The sequence below is a fragment of the Amia ocellicauda genome, chromosome 20, assembly GCF_036373705.1.
Source record: "Amia ocellicauda isolate fAmiCal2 chromosome 20, fAmiCal2.hap1, whole genome shotgun sequence".
Classification (NCBI taxonomy): domain Eukaryota; kingdom Metazoa; phylum Chordata; class Actinopteri; order Amiiformes; family Amiidae; genus Amia; species Amia ocellicauda.
This window is the reverse complement of record NC_089869.1, coordinates 6,835,374-6,853,334: the sequence shown is the minus strand read 5'-3', so window position 1 is coordinate 6,853,334 and position 17,961 is coordinate 6,835,374. Positions and strand designations below refer to the sequence as shown.

Below are 17,961 nucleotides of genomic sequence, written 5' to 3'. Positions count from 1 at the left end.
TCCTGGTTTGAAAACATTGCCTTGGTCTCTATAGCCTAATGGTACCCAGCTGCTAATGCATTGAATACATTTTTTCATACAGAATGGGCTGGAGGGCAGCGATTTGATTTTTTAAATCACTGAGAAAATGAGGGTTTGAAATGTGAGCATTTGGACTGGCAAAAAGGAAGCAACAGAAGATTTGCAGAAAGTCCTTGTAAATACAACACAAGGGAGTGGAATCCCTTGCAAAGGACAGATTTTAAATTGTAATTCTGTTTCACACGTTTGCCACATGCTGCAAATCAAGTGCACAGGGTTTGAACAGTACGTTTGTCCACACATGCACTAACATCCACAGATAAGTGAATGCATACATGCAGTCCACATTACAAGAGCACAGAGCAGTTAAAATAAAAAGGGTAAAGCAGTCCTTTTTAATATTCTACCTCATTCTGTATGTATACTCTTCATTTTTTTAAATCACAATTTACATGTTTATTGATTTGATTTAACTGATACTGAAGTCACATCCCAGGGTAAGAATTGAAGATCAGGATCTCTGTTGTAGCTAGCTACATTCCTTACAAATCACGGACAAAACACCAGCAGAATGAGAAAGAAAGAAATTTGTATTATATGTTTACCATGCCTGAGAAAAAAAAACCAAGTGTAATGCTTCACTGCAGGACAAAATGATTGAATGTAGTACAGGTACTGCAGTAGCAGTGGATATTTACAATATTGTTGAAATATCTCACAGGAGGTGGAGGATAACAACAATTTAAAATATGAACTGTGAATCTGGGAGCCATAGAAAATTGACCAGCTCACAAAGGGATGGGAAGTTATTCATGCAAGACATTTGTTTGAACATTGTACAGTGTTTTTTTTTTCTTTTTGCTTGTCTGTTCAATGCAACTCCTTTTTCCATCATTATTAGTCATTCTTTAGCTTTATTGTCTGTGCTTTGTGGTGATAAGGTTTGCTTCCCTTTTCTTAGTCTTTTTAGTTCCCCTTAATTCAACATTAAACATTACCTGTATGAATCATTGGAAGCCGCCATTTCAAGAAAATTACAATTATTTTAATAGTTTTTTGGAAGCCTGTTGAATTAATTGCACATTGCAGTCTGCAAAACAGATAAGGCCTAATTATAAACATCAGTATTTGTAGCTGTTCATGAACATTGTCTGCCTCTCAATATTATTTTTGAAATGTTCCACTCCTAATCTCAAAAAATCAAATGTCCCCAAAAAACAAAAACAAAAAAAGCATGTGTTAGCCTTTTGTTAATCTATGCACACACAGATAAAATTGGAATTGCCTGCATTCTGGACATTGTGAAATTCCACCCACTATGAGGAAATTACTGCTGTTGATATTGCTCAAATGTATAAGACATACTTGAATCCAGATTATGTATGTAACATATATCTTTCTAATCTTTTTTTTTATTTGGCTGCATGTGAATTTTAAAAGTAGATTATACATGTCTAGTCTCTGAAACCACTTATTTGGAAACAGATGTCATTCTTAATGACCCAGCATTCCTTCTTGTGTGGGCATTCCCTCCTGCTGAATCAGGGCTTCTCAATATACAGGCAACTGGTTTGTTTTCCTTAACAACTTAATCAATTGGTATGGATGACAACTTGTGGCTGTACTAGTTCTGGAATGTCACTTTTTTTCACATCTTTTTCTCAGTAAATTGTCAGCACCTGGGATCTGTGGTTTTGACGTTGGCTTCCATCTGTGAGCTAAAGGGTTAAAAAAGCTCTTTGGACAAATAGATTTAAAAGAAGGAATAAAAGGCCATTTGATTTCAATGTGAGACTGCACATCCAGTTTCCACACTGACAGGGTGCACAACTGTGCTTCATGATGCAGATGAAGTACACTTGAATTCCTGATGGATAGGAAACAAAAAAACAACAAAAAGGGCCTGGATTGCATTATGCTGAAACCTGTACAATACACAAATGTTTCTGTTATGATTCCTTTAGCACAGACATTGAATTTGATTCTGTTAGGTCACAATATGCTATTTCATCCTCTACTGCCTTGATTTTGTTAAAATACAGACATTTCAGAATTCATCACTTAAAACATTTTATTGGCAGCTCGAGAAATTTATAGTGTGTAATGATCATCTCATTACGTCCTTCCTGGTCCTCCTGATAAAGAGTACATATAATTCAATCATATCCTGAGCAAACTCGTTATTTATGTCTCATAACAGCCAAGAGCTTGATGTTTCTTTCCTAAACGTTTATTTATTTATTTTGGTTACTCTTATGTCGCCTCCATTTGTCATGTAAATTAGCTTTATTAGTTTGTTTGTTGTTTGTTGTTTTCTTCGGAGAGGTAAAGCAGGGTAACCCTATTCTGTGTTGACTTAGTTGGGCATGCTTACAGGCACACGTTACTTTGAAGATACATTGTAATTATTATTCATTAACCAAGAGGTGTTTTTGTCGTGTTACAACCATGCAACGTTGAAAAGGCAGCAGGGTGCATCAACTGGGAAATGCATTACCCATTTCCTCACTCATGTGTTATGTTCTTTGATTTATGTTGTTTTCTTTCACTGTAGTAGATAAATACAGGTAATTGCAATTAGACTGTTTTCGGCTATCAATGTGTCTCTCTTATTTTCCTGAATAAAAATCAAGGATATTTAGTAAAATAACAAGATGATCCCTATTTGTGCTTTTCGAGTACATCTGACAGGTGACGCCCCAAAAATCACCATCTTCACCGATTCTTCCATGTTACACTCTACAGACTTATATAAACAACATTATTATTATTATTATTATTATTATTATTATTATTATTATTATTGTGGCATACATAATGGGATGCTCCCAATTTGAATGATCTAAAAAAAAAAAAGTTGTTGATTAAATACATACTGCTTTTTATTGATAGAAAAATATAAAATGATAGAAGGCGTACACTTGCATGATTGTGTCCAGAACACGAGAGGAGATTGACAGTGGGGCAAACATTTTAATGTGCTTGATCAATCTGTTTTCACACAAAAACACTTATGATGGCTTTGAATTTACCCAATATAGACATCTATTTCAAATACTCGACATTGCAATACTTACTGTACATGTAGCAATATAGCCAGATTCCAAAATAATATTCCTGTTGTTGAAAAATGCTTGGCTTTTTACAAGAAAAAAATAGCATTTTTTACATTTAAATATGGGTTCCTTGTAGTTACAGACGTGAACAATTACAAACGGTTTCATTTGGAGAGCTTTCAGATTAGAAGTCCTTTCATATATCATTTACACAGTCCTTTTAATTTCTCCTTTCCAGAGGATCTTTTTAAAAGACCTCCTAAAGTCGTGGTTGAATATTGTGTATATAACTGGATTCAGGGAGCTATTGCAATACCCAAACCAAAAGAAGAATTTGAACAACGTCTCCGGGACGCAGCAGGAGCCGCATATGGCGGTCAGTGTGTATGTGAAGAAAAACGGAAACCAGCAGATGACAAAAACCCCTATTACTACAGCCAGAACGAAAGTGAACCTCTTTTCTCTGTTCTGCCGTCCTTTCCACCTGGAGCCCTTGGTGCTTTGATCGTCTTCCTTTTTGGGGATGCTATCTCCGGGTTTGATCTGGCTCAGTTTGGTCTTTCCTTTCCCACGATTCTTGTTCTTTTTCTTAATGGAGCAGGGGTTGTTCACGTTCTGATCAGAAGAGGAAGACTCATCCAAGTCCATCCCATTGAGTTCAGCCTCTCCAGGCCCGTCCTCGTCTTCATCATGGTGTCCTTGGTCCCCGTTTAACTTCTCGGGGCAATCCTTGTCCACAAAGCCATTCTGCTTCTTGTCCGCCTCGTCTTTGGACCGTTTACCCGGAGGGATCCGCGTCCTATTCTTGGCGATCTGGTAAATTCGGACGTAGACCAGGATCATGATGATGCAAGGGGCAAAGAAGGAGCCGATGCAAGACGAGATGATGTACCACTTCTGCTCGTTGATCTTGCACGTCGGACTCTCTTCCTTGCCGCCCTCCTTCTTAATAGAAATCAAAGGGGGGAAGGATATGACCGCCGAGATGACCCACACGATGAAGATGATGCATTTGATCCTCCGGGGAGTTCTCTTAAGGTTGTACTCGATGGCTTTGGTGATGGACCAGTACCTGTCCAGGCTGATGGCGCAAAGATGCACGATCGAAGAGGTGCAAAACAAAACATCCAAGGCCAGGTAGATTTCGCACCAGACTTTGCCAAAGTACCAGTAGCCCATGAGTTCATTGGCTAGTGAGAAGGGCATCACCAGAGTGGCCACCAGGATGTCTGCAGATGCCAAGGAGACTAAAAATAAGTTCTGTGGGGCTTTCAGGGCCCGGCTTGTAAACACTGCGATGACAACAAGGACGTTGCCAAATACTGTTAAAAGAATCAGGATCCCTACAAGTATCGTAATGGATACTGTGATCTGAACTGTGTAGGGTGGACCCCCCAGGGAAGTTTCGTTTGTTGCGTTTTGGCAACCCATTGGAAACAATCTGATTTCCTGTATAGGATTGTGTAAGTTGATCGATTGATTTTCTGAAAGGGGTGTTTAAATAGTGTCAATTAGACTTCCCCTTGAATAACTTCCATCGTTGCTTTTCAGTTCAGTTTCAGTCTTTCAAATGACTTCCAGTGTTGTTTGCCGATTGGTTTGTTGCAGCAGGAAGGGGGTCACAAAGTTAGATCTTCATTTTGAGAAGGCATGACAAATTAAAAACAAAAGCGACGCTGTTCAAAGTTCAGAGTTTGCGTAAAAACAGTGCGCTGACGACTGTTTCGGCCAACTTTTTCTTCATTTTTCTTGTACTAGTGAAATTACAATCGGGCAATAAACAAAAGTCCGAAACCCACTGGTAGTAAGAAACCCAATCTTCTTACCTTGGGTGATGATGATGTCTGTGTCATAAATAAAAGTCCGCGGATCACCTTTACGCATAATTGCGCGAAGGTAACTTACGCGCGTCTGGCATGGCGAGGGGGATTGTGCAGAACGCGATCCCCCGCGGGTCTTCAAGTGGTGGTCAGAAAAAAATATTCAGAAATCATGTAGAAGTGGCATTATACTGTTTACGTCTTATCTGCGTTATTATCCCAGGTTGATCAGGATGTGCTTCACCCATACACATAGCAGCGCAGTAATCCTGTCGGCTTGTGGAGCAGCAGGTTTCTCTACCCGGTGCCTAGTAGCTGTCGGGTCTTTTATAGCACCAGCCTCCAATGCTCCCAGCGTCAACCACCACGTGTAAAAGCAAGCCAGCTCTCCAGACGAGCAGGGGAAGAGACTGGAGACTCTCTGGACTCTGCAAGGGATACATCCATGTGTAACTTGATTTTCTGCGGATTTCAATGACCATTTATGCACATCCCTTTTCCGGTGTATTCCTGCAGCTGTGCTGTCGGTTGGAGACGCTATTAAACCACTGTGCGCGCAGTTTGTCTGGTCTGTGTGTCTGCCCTGCCGCGTACGTGTGTGCGTAAACATTGGCACTGCAAGTGTTGGCTTTACCGAATAAAAACGTCGTCGCGTTCAATAGTTCAGCCAGGAGAATAAAATAGATCGACTGCGAATAAAACACACACTTCAAAGATCTTACTTGACTTGTTCTCCGACTTCTAATAACATTGGGATAGTAAGTAATACAGACAGATCCATAGATTATAGCTGGCACAGTAACTCGCAATAGAACAGCCGTTTGCACAGGGCGTCAAGACAACTGTATTTATTATCAAAAGCTACTGCAGTTATGGAGAACAATAGCATTTAACTGTACAACTATAGAGAATGTGTACTTAAGTATCAGCATTGCTCACAGATCGGGTAAATGTAACTTACAGCGGGAGGGGGATACATCAATATTGTCTTAAGAGTTGAAGAAAGGCAGCTGGGAACAGTGCTTTTAGCTTTTTGCATGGTCTTTCAACAGCGCTTATGGCAGAGAACCCATTCTGAAATTCCATTCTCTTTTTAATATGTGGTAATTATATGTGTTTATTTGCATTGTGTGTATGTAGCTTATAGTTGTAGTTGTAATTGCTATTCGGCGACTCATTTAGCTTAGTTGTTCAATTAACTTTAAAGTATATTTTCTGAGTCAACCTATAGAGCCAGCTGTAAGGTCTCCAGTTTGAACTGAGTAAAGACGTGGTGTGTAAACTTGTAAGTGCCACTCTAGTGACTTATGGAGTTGATAGTCTGACACCGTGGTGTTATGTTAACTTTTGACTTTAGCTGTGTGTATATCTACTTAGGTAAGTATTTGGGAAATCGGGGTATGTTTTACCCAAGCCAGAAGAGAATGGAAATGGTTTGGAAAAATTGAGAAATTGAGACATTGCAACCACTAGCTTTAATCTACTGTCCTTGATGTTACATGAACATCCTGTTCCTCTCCGGTAAAAAAAATAATAAAACATGAAAATAGGATAGGGTTGATTAAATGTATTTCTATGCCCTGTTTATTGTAATCATGCCCCAAGCTGACATGTGAAATGTCAATGGGTTACTAATAGAAAACACAAGTACACAGTGGCTTATTAAAACCGTAGTGTCGCTACAGCTGCTGACGGGCGTGCGAGGCTGAGCTGTTTCAGCACCGTGGACAGAGAGTGCGAGGATGCAGCGACACCAGCTGGCCGATCATAAAACAGCCCAGCGTTTCGGGAACATGACTGAACTGTTCTTTCTTTCGTGCATGCTGAGGGAAATCAGTTGTGTATGTCAAGCTAGATGACCAAGTCTCAATGTTGTTTTTCACTTTGGCGTTGCTAATTTTAAATCATATAAAATAACATGCCTTACTGTTATTTATTTATTTATTTATTTATTTATTTATTTATTTATTATTTTTTGTCTAAGCCAATGGCTGTGTGAGGGATCTAGGAATACTTAAAAATGATGAACTGGTTGCAAACAATTTAGGTGTGCATACAAACCCCAGTTATTTACACATCTCATCCAGCTGCTGCAGAAACACTGGTGTCAGAAGAATCGCGCCTGGGCTTCAGAATTGAACACACTGTGAGACTTGATAGACATGCGACTTGTGTGAAATGTCTTAGTGACCAAGTAAATATGTGGAATGAAATTAGCCTCGTTTTTTGATACTGCAGTGATTGCTAAATAAACTGTGTTCAAAGAAAACGTCACATACATGGTGATTTATTTATTTTTGTAATCAAAGACCAACGTACTTACACCACATAGACTGTTATACTATCTAAGCAGATCTTCAGTATCTTTAGATGTGATCTTTATTCATTGTGAGTTCCTTTGTAACGAATGATGCTGATCACATATATAAGACATGAATTAAGATATGAATTCACGCTTTCCAAAAGGCGCTGGAAAAAAACAATAACGGTAGAAAATCATAGTGGTGTGTAAATCATATGGTTACATGTTTCTCACTTTGACATAGTGCTTATATAATGTATACCTTGCTTTATGAATTACATGCTGCAGTAAAGTTTTATTATTATTATTATTATTATTATTATTATTATTATTATTATTATTATTATTATTTTAAATATATATTTCCAGTTCCCTTAAACTATAATGTTTCACAATTAATACGATAATCAGCTGAAAATATGTTGTAGGACAATATGACAATTAACTGCTAATTTGTCATTATACTACTTACATTAATTAAGGACATTTATAGTTTGTAAAAACAAATATCTTTAAAATTATTATTGTTGCAAAAAAGACTTTCTTCTTTTGGTTGTTTCAGCATTGTTTTTTACTCCAAAATTGCTAATAAAATATTGGTATGCATAGGAAAGTATTATTAAAATCTAGTTCAGAGTCCTTTAACTAAAACCTATTTCAAATCATTGTTCTTATATAATTTTACTAAGCCTTTCCTTGTCCTCTTCCCAGTGAGATTGTCTTGGTGCAATACTTGCCTTATGACTGAATTGGAAACTTCAGTCCCACTTGCACTTTGCATATCTTTGGCAGTCAGTCTTGGGGGTTCTCAACCTTTCCCACAATTATTGTGTTTGTTTTTGGTGAAAGAACCTGCTTTGTTCCCGATTCACTGATTGCTGTGACAGTATAACGAGTCTCCTACTACCGAATATAAACACAAGTATTGGAAGACTTAAATGCTTGGGAATCTTGTATCCTCCTCCAGTTTCCTGAGCTCCCTGACACTAAATGCTTTTCTGCCTGTCCTTCAAATAGCTCTTTACTTTGTCTGGCTTATTGCTGGTGATATGCCAATGCAGTGATTCTTTGCTCTAAGAATCTCTATCTACAGAACAGAGGTTTTTAAGAATGATTTTGCAGTTTATAGCCCATTGCATTGACCACTGAATTAAATGTATGTATACAAGACTTACAAATTATACTGCATCTGTACATATACCATAACATACTTTGTTACAGTGTCGTGCTACTGATGATACAATACTGAAAAATAACGTGGTATAAAATGAGTTAGCAGTTTAGATTACACTGCAGAAAGAGCCATGACTTTAATGCACGGCACCATTGGTAATCATCCAAGTTTACAAGGTAAATACCAATTCTTCTCCCGTTATTTATTTGTAACTACTGTTAGAGTAAATTGGTAATTCAATCTGTATGCCTTTGTCTCCCCAATATGAATACCTTGTAAACATTTGTAAAACAGTTGGGAGGATTTGTGAATTTGGAAACTGACATTAGTGATCTTTGTTGAGAAACGATCAATTTGTAGGCTTTCCCTTTTGCTTCTGTGGTGATGTTAGAGAGAAGTATATTGACTATACCTGTGAAGGTATTCTGTAGTTTTCTGTAGTATTCATATATTATGCAGTTCTCTGTATTTGGGCCTAACACTATTACTGTCCCTGCAGTATGGTGTCTACATTTTTGTGTTATTTAGTTTTATATTTTATAAAGCTTTAGGTAAGGTGTAGGCAGCCATGTGGAGTAGTGGTCAGGTCTGAGTGGAGGGCCGTGGCTTCAGTCCCAGGTGGGGGACACTGCTGTTGTACCCTTGAGCAAAGAACTGTACCTAGATTGCTCCAGTTAAACCCAGCTGTATACATGGGTGATTGTATGTACAAATAATGTAATATTTTGTAACAAATGTAAGTCTCCTGGCTAAGAAATGTAGTAGTAGTAACAATAATAATAATAATAATAATAATAATAATAATAATAATAATAATAATACAATTGGAAGTCACCCTGGATGAAGGTGTCTGCTAAGAAATTGAGTAATAATAAAATTGCCCAACCACACCTGCTATATCTTCATCAACAGACCCCTTGGCAAGCTACTAAGCCTGCGCTGTTTCCTCCCTGGACCCATTCCAAGGCTGTGCACCTTATAATATTACAACACTATTTTATTATATAGAATACTAAACAATTCTACATAATATGATACAACACATACGTTATATAATACTGTAGAATATGACAACATAAATATGTATTTATAATAATGTACTACACTATTCATGATATACATTTCTACTGAATAATATGAAATTCTAAAGAATGCTATGATATGCTTTAGAACACTAGGCAATACTGTAGAATGAATTACAATATTTGAAAATACTGTGAAATGCAGTAGTATACTACAGCATACTATAAAATACTATGATGTGGTTCAGAATACAAATATAAATAAGAATACTATACAATTAATATACATAGCACATTCTATAAAATACAACAGACTATTGATTAATATATTAAATAATGTTGAATGCTTTGGAATACTAAAAATACCTTATATTTTGAATGCTATGTAGAATATTGAATATGGATGGATGGGTATATAGTATGCTGTGGAATTGTGCAGAATATAAGTCTGTAATTCTATATAGATGGTATTCTGTAATATTCTGTAGTATCATTCAATATTCTGTAATATTGTATGCCATTGTATAGTATTTTGTACTTTTGACTATATTTTGTAGTACCCTATAGCATTTTGAAGTATAATTCTGCAGTATGCTATATTAATTATAGCATTCTTTAGGATTTGTAGTTTTCGTTTTATATTTTATAATATGATGTAGTATTGTATGGCATTATGTAGTATTTTATAGTATTCAGTACTCGTTACAAATATATAATAATGTATAGTTTTCGTATTCCTGTATTACGACATTAACATTCTAGCATTTCATGGTATTGTATAGCATTCTAGTGTATATGTCTTCAATATTTTATCTTGTAGTATCCTATATCATTCTAGTGTAATTTGAGTTATTTAACATTCTATCTCATTCTGTTGTAGTAGTCTATAACATTTTGTAGTCTATAGTATTCTGCAGTGTAGTGTTCTGTAATGATACACTATACTATATATTTTAAGTTTTTAATATTCTCAATATATGTTTTATTCTGTATTATTTTGTATTATATTATTGTAAAGTAAAACTTCCAATAGTCGCTGGGTTGATTTGCATAATCATGTAAACAAAAGCCTCTAATCTCTAGTCTCTAATAAACGCCGGGTTACGCATCTTTTTTGTTTTCAGTAAATATACATACCGTATATTAATTAAAAAAAAACGCCATCATGTGTGTTTTTATTATTTCTCACTTTATATATATATATATATATATATATATATATATATATATATATATATATATGTTGCTGTCTATTTGTATTTCTGTTAATTGTAGTGATTGAACTGTCAATTGTGACATAAACAATACATTAATGAAGTATAATGTTGATGGTTTGGTTTAAAGTGTATTTCCAGTTTTGTTGAAGTGCTTTGTGTTTATTTAGAGAGAGTTCACAGTATATCAAATCTTAGACTGCTCTTAACACAATGAACAGTATCTTGTTTTCAATCCACTGTATAGTTCACCATACATTGACTGTGATTTGTTTGATCTTTGGAAAGCAAATTATTAAAAAAAAATAAAAAAAAAATAGTTAAAACTAATAATAAAACCTGGCCAATTCGCCTACTTCTACAATGAAGCAATGTTTCCAGGCTCTTCTTACCCTGCATGCGTCCGAGATGTCTTTAATACAATCGACGTCTCCAATTGACGCCAGCGATTCTTGCAGTTATTTGGAATAAACGTCGGGGGCGTTTAATTGAAGTTTTACGGGATTCTATTATATTCTGTGGTAATTTATATTGTCATATTATATAGCAATCTATACGATTTTGTAATATACTGGACTATTCTACAATATATTTGACAGTATGATCTAACACTATTTTCTGCAGTACTATATTTACTACTCTATAGTACATCTTTAATATTGTATAGTATATTGCATATTTTATAGTGTCATAATATTCAAAAGCATCTTGAGTATTTCATATTCTGTACCATTGTTTTATGGCGGTATTTTGTGTAGGATGCAGTATATTCTGTAGTATATGTGAATCGTTGATCATAGCAATTCATTGATACGAGTTCTCTGTTTTAAGATTTATTCTGATGTATTGTATTGTTATACACACTTTGATTATTCTTTTGAAATTTGAGTCCAAACTTATGGCTGGGTTTTTACTGGATGGAACTTGACCGTGTTCAAAACCACACCTGTGCCAGGTTGTAGATGTAAGAAAGCACCGAGCTGCCTTTAGTTGTATGTGCTTGAAGGTGGACAGCTGCCTAGAGACCAATTAGAATACAATGTTCTTTTCCATATAATGTGTTTGTTTGTCCCAGTGCATCTCTCCATCAAACCAGAAGTAACTGGTGAAGGACTTTATTATTTATTATTTATTATTATTATTTATTATTATTTGCTACTACTTCACCTTTGTATTGGTGAATACATACATAGTCTAAATCAATAGACAAAATTACCGCTTATCCTTACAAGCACCTGTAGTCAACCAAAAAATATGAATAAAACCCTTTTATAGGGAAGTTGAACAAATGTCAGTCTTGTGGATGATTTGTTGTGTGGTAAAACAGTAACAGCAGCACTGCGTAACTAGGCTACGTGATTTATAATGGATCAGTAGGCACAGGAATGTACCTCTGTGTGTTATAAATATACTGTGTCATGACTCGGTGGACCTTGTGTACAAATATACTAGTTTATAATTAATGCAGTAATACAACAAGACTCATCAAATAAAATAAAAAAAGACAAGGCAATCGTCTTTTTATATTGAAGTAACATGAACTGAACATTACAATTAATTGGATTAAAAGTACAGATATACATTTCCAGAGCTTTTCCACACGTATCAAAGTGGGATTCATCTCCAAAATAATTTTTAAAAAAAGCATTGTGCAGGCATGGCAAGGATACAAACAGCAGAAATTCAAAAATGAGATTTCAAACTTTACACTAAATGAAAATCACCACGTAATGACTATGGCATGTAGATTTAAAAAAACAAACAAAAAATATATATAAATCTTAAAACAAACCAAATTAAAAACAGCCCAGGTCTAGGAGCATTTACATTAAAGGCACAGCACTATGTTAAAAATATGGAATACAATTAAAATGTCTGAACTAATTTTAATTATTAAGTCCCACTGTAATTCAGAGCTCATTGTCCAACACAGATATAGTACTGGCATAAGCAAGCTGTGCACATCTGAAATCCAATGATGAAACAAATCTACATACATCATGTGTTACAGGGGGTGGGAAAAAGGAAGAAATTAAGGAGAAACAGCTTTTTATTTTGTTTGTTTGTTCGTTTTTTTCCCTCTCTACAAGCAATTTAATTGACAACTAGGCATGATGCAACTCGTGCCAAGGCAAGGCAAGATAATCTGTCGAGATACTTTTGTTGTTTGGCAGAACTTGGTTATCTAGAGTCTAAATTTAAAAAAAAAAAAAAAAAAAAAAAAAAAAAAAAAGCCTTTTCATTACAGAGGTTTTAGATTGTGCCTTGATGTGTTCCGCATGTGCAAATCATTGCAAACAACTCATATGGTAAAACAGCCCCTTCACACAGCTGTTCATGTACAAATGGATGAAAGGAAAAAAACTGAATCAACAACAACAAAAATTACAGCAATCAGACAACATTTAAAAGGAAAGCAGTTTCTTTTTCAAGGAGGCAACAGTTTGATATGTGACAAACAGCATTCATTTTGCATTACTGTTAGGTAAAGCAAACATTGCTACACAATACATCACGTAACTTTCAAATTTGTATATGAATATAGGTTAATTACAGTTCCAAAATGTATGTACATACCGAACATAACCAAACAGGAGCATTATTCTGTTATATCTAGGAGTGCCGACAACAGGCAAGTTAAAGTAGAAGGGTTGCCAAGTGCTTCAGGCTTTCAGTATACCATGGAAAAGAAAAGTACTTCCAATTTACTATTTGACATTAAGAATTAAGTAAACATTGGTGTATCTTTCAACTTCTTTAAAAAATACATTTCCCTGTATGCAATAAAAGGCATGTGTATATTTTTTTTGTATAGCTTCAAGATGCAAACAGCAACAGAGTTCCAATATATACCATGCGGCTCCTAAGAGATGGGACCCATCGTGTGCTTACTGTAAACTCCCCTGCTTCAACCGTCTCTGAAATATATATATTTATTGCTCAGGTTAAAGTATATTCTAATCATTAAATTTCATCACGTCTAGCCTGGTATTTAGTCACGGCATTTCATACGTATATTCCAAACTATCAACATCTCAGATGGTGGCAATATTATACCTGCCAACATTGCAGACTCAGAAAGAGGTAGTCTTATTCGTTTGCAAAACCAAAATTCTGGCAAATCCTTAGTTGACTCTAAATCAGGATTACTATACAATGACAAAATGATTATTATTAATATTATACCATTTTAGATGTATTAAGCATTGAACGGGAATAAAGTATTTTCCATCCCTTCTATAATACAAGATATGTCTTGATTACAAGTACAAAAAATAAAGAAAACGGGAAGGCTTTGCGGAGGTCTGCTACTGACCCAGCAGGCAAGGCATCTGTGAGGACTGTGCGTCTGCTCTCAGCCAAGTCCTTTCTAATTACACACAATGCAATGCCCGACATTCGGATAGCTGTTTATTCACTACAGATATATATATATATATATATATATATATATATATAATTAGTTTTTTAGCAGTTCCTTAAAGAAATAGGTCTACCAAACACAAATCAGCAGTGTGGGCAGGTTAGCAACAAGACCTGAAAGAGACAGTAACTTTACATCTCCTACTGTAAGGCAGCCTTTAGTCCAGGTTGTTGCAACTGTAACTGGAGTAAACCGTCATTTTAAAAGGCATCAGAGCGTTCTCTCATCATATGGAGACAGAGTTATACAGGTACCACTCAAGAGAAATAGAGAATACTATGTTAACCTGGAGCTGCAAACTCATCCTAAAAAGTGGCAAAAAAATTATAATAAAAACAATGACAACATGAAACACTTTACCTTTAAGGCCGATAGTCGATGATTAGGTAAGGTTAGGCATTGCTGCACAATGCTTTTGATAGACTTTGTCACCCCACTTCCCATAAACCATCATTATGATTTAAAGAGGAAAATAAAATAAAAATAACATGCATGTTTTTTTTTTGTACAACAGAGCAAGGCAAGATAAATGGACAAGACATTACATAAAAAGGGAGGGGGGGGGAGGCAGAGAGGGGAGAGGACAAAAAAAAAAAAAAAACTTAATGCGTACAATATCATTCTACACCTGCTAAAAACACATAAGAAATAAAATGCACTGGGTCTCCATTACGTTTGGATGCACCAGATACAATACAACTTGATCGTGGGGGGAAAGAACAATGGCAGATTGAATCAAAATGACTGCCTGGATATGAATCGCCATATTGAAAAGCACAACTGGAGCTACATTCCTGGTTTTTAATAGAAGCATGTAGACATCTGCACAAACTCTTCCTGTCTTGAGTTCCATGACTTGACCTGCAAAACGGGTCACTTTCTAACTCTTAAAATGGCCCAGCAATGCACAGTGAAAGAGACTGAAATGCTGAAATAAACCTGTTAACACTGGCAGCGCACATCTGCTTTTATGTCCACACTGAAGGTGTTCGTATTGATGTGTAGTTATATCTTGCTTTGCTTACTACCATTTTAATAGTCTTATGTTTAAGCTTGTATTTAAAACCAGGAGTGTTTCGCGTCTGCTGTCTTTTTCATCTCGAATGGAGAAAGCCCTTTTTTTTTTTTTTTTTTACTAGTAACTACTTTAGGCTCCGATATGCACCTCCTGTCCAAATCATTTGATCGGTTACAGCCACTGAGCCTGACCATGCATCAGACAATGGCTTTAGTGACCAGACTACAAAATGAGTCTGCATCGGGATTTGCCTTCACCTCTTACAGCATATGTTCAAGAGTTCATAAAGCAGCAATGAGTTCTGGTTGGTACAAATAAGCAGCAATATATGTCCCATACCAACAAGGGGTGTGCTCTCACCTCGTCACACATGACCTCTGTAGATGAAGCGCTGTCGTAAACCTTTTCCGCACAAAAACCCAGCATAAGCTGCTGCCATTTACAAGTACATGTAAAAAAGAAAGTAAACAATGATCAAAATGACATGAAAGAATTAGTCATCCATTCATAGCTGTATTATACATTTACATGAGGGGGAAAAAAAAGTTTAGAAACTAAAGTTGGGTTTATGTACAGTCACTTTGACATAATACTAATCATAATGCATCATACGCAATACAAAAAATACCAATAATTAGCTGATTTTGGCTTTTTGCTTAAACAATAGTGTGATTTTCAATTGCAATACTTAAATTCATTATACGTGTTGTCTATTGTCTACAGATTGATATGGGTATTTCAGTTCTGTTCCAGCATGCATTACCAAACCTTTTTATGACTTTAAAAGTTGAAGTGTATGGAGTTCAGCCATATTGAACAAAACCTTCACCCCAAGCTTATCCAAGGGAATATATATCATTCCAGCATTAACATTTGTTTAGTTGAGGCAGCTGAAGGATTTATGTGATATATTAAAATAGCTATAAACACTTGCAAAAATAAGTTCAATATAAATTGCTTATTAAAAGAAAACTGAACATAAATCCCATGTTAAAATAAACAAAATGCCCCAATTCCATGTATAACCAGTAAAGGGATAATTTCCACCAATCAGTATAGAATCATTTAAAGGCTGATGCCAGAACTATTAAAAAAAGTGCATTACAAAACAGCAGCATGATGGGGAAGGGTAAAGATGGCATGCTCGACACACCTCAGCTTTCAGATCTGGTGATGCACAAGTAGAACACTTTTTCGTAAAAGTAAAGGGTTATAACACAACATGGTAGTTTAAATAAAATAGAAAGCTCAGAATAAACTGTGCTCTGTTTAATGTCTCTCTGGAAAGGCCATAACCTTACAAATAGCATTTGCCATACTTTAACAGGAATCCAAGGAACGTTGTGATTTGGTTCCTTAGGGTGATATGCGCCGTTTCATTTTGTTACTATGACAACAGTAATATAGCCAAACCCTTAAGATTTAAAACGAACTTCAAGAGGGCAATGAACGCACCCCACCACCCATTCACTTTGTAACCAATCAGTATGATTTGGTTATGTGCCTGATATATTATAGATCTGTAAAATCAGGCTGAATTGCAAACACATCCCACTGAATGTTTTGGTGACACTCCCATCACAACAACTGAAAAGAATGGATGTGAACAATTAAGAATGATTCTAATCATTTAAATTATTATTTTTTAAAGTAAATCGGATTTTTCTATTAATATCAGTGGATGTAGGCAACTTCGATACTGATTTTAACTTTTGAATCAGATTACTTGTTTTAGGGGAGATTTTTCTAAAAATAATAAAAGTACAGCAAACAAATAAAACCAATGGCTGAAAGAGAAGGGAAACTCATAGCTCTGTAAGAAGTTTAAAAGCTGATGATGGGTACAAGGCTTACTTAACTATCCACATCAGCGTTTTTCTCCCTTGATAGGCACTGAAATTGAGATCCTGCATTTAAAACTTTACAAATTAAATAGCAACAGCGCATGTTTGTTTCTTTCCTAATAGGTAAATAATCTGCACCATAAAACACAATAATCATACACTTAGTCTGGGGACAGTGGAATCACAAGGGTTATGGCAGCAGTTAAAAGCCCCCCCCCCCTAAAAAGGAAATCAATAAAAAATATATATACAATTTGTTTTTTGTACAGTTTCTTTTCTACTCATAACAGCCATCTGTAATCCATTAGGTTTAATTACTGAAACTTTGTTGGCAATACGGTTTTTAAATTGAAAGAAAACTGCCATTCAACAGTTGGTAATTTAATATACATCTATAATTTCTGGCAAAGAAAGCCTACACAAGCAATTCCTCTTGATTCTTCATGATTTAAAAAAAAGAAAAAGAAAAAAACTCTAAATGGCTATGATTCCTCTATTAGCAGAAACATGTAATGCAGTCTTATTAAAATTACCTTTTCTCAGATAGATATTCATGACAACAATAATGCATTTCTTTTCTAGTTTTTACAGTGTATGACACAGAGGATTGGGCGTTCAGACCATGGCACGGTACGGACCCTGCATCTTCAGGAACTGAATGATGAAGGATGGGCCCCCAGCGACAATCTGAGGTGGCAGGTGACTGAGGGGACAGTTCTCGATGCTCATGATTGACAGCTTGCTGCACAGGGCCAACTCGAAGGGAAGGCTGTGAAGGTTGGGGTTGTCATTGAGATACAGCTCCTCCAGGTTCTCCAGTGTACCTGTGGAGAGCAGTTCAAAAAAACAAAACGTCATTCAGTCATCAGCGACATTTAGGAACCGCGTAGCACTGAACAAGTGAGTGGCGTCTCAAATCAGTGCTGGAGGACTCAAAGACAGGGAACTATATAGTGAACCTGTGCTCTCATTGTCTCTCATTGTGTTTTTTACAGATGCAGTCCTGTTTAGATCTGGACATCTTGTTATAAGACTCCCCTTCAGTTCATATGGCAAGCAGAGAAGT

General features: G+C 35.9%; 2 protein-coding genes across 2 annotated transcripts in view; both read right to left on the bottom strand.

Annotated features, from left to right (window-relative positions):
* Window positions 1-2,885: 2,885 nt before the first annotated feature.
* On the bottom strand, window positions 2,886-5,672 carry adra2a (adrenoceptor alpha 2A). Its single transcript, XM_066693364.1, has one exon. The coding sequence runs from the start codon at window positions 4,506-4,508 to the stop codon at window positions 3,285-3,287; it is 1,224 nt and encodes a 407-aa protein (XP_066549461.1). The 5' UTR covers window positions 4,509-5,672; the 3' UTR covers window positions 2,886-3,284.
* A 6,427-nt stretch (window positions 5,673-12,099) lies between these two features.
* Window positions 12,100-17,961, bottom strand: part of shoc2 (SHOC2 leucine rich repeat scaffold protein) — a 33,708-nt gene continuing 27,846 nt past the window's right edge. Inside the window, exon 9 of the mRNA XM_066693844.1 lies at window positions 12,100-17,719. Coding sequence (XP_066549941.1) covers window positions 17,511-17,719 — 209 coding nt within the window. The 3' untranslated portion in view covers window positions 12,100-17,510. The remainder of the gene's footprint in view (window positions 17,720-17,961) is intronic.

Excerpts from the sequence above, each read along its gene's own strand:
- adra2a (XM_066693364.1), bottom strand. The coding sequence starts at position 4,508 with ATGGGTTGCCAAAACGCAACAAACGAAACTTCCCTGGGGGGTCCACCC.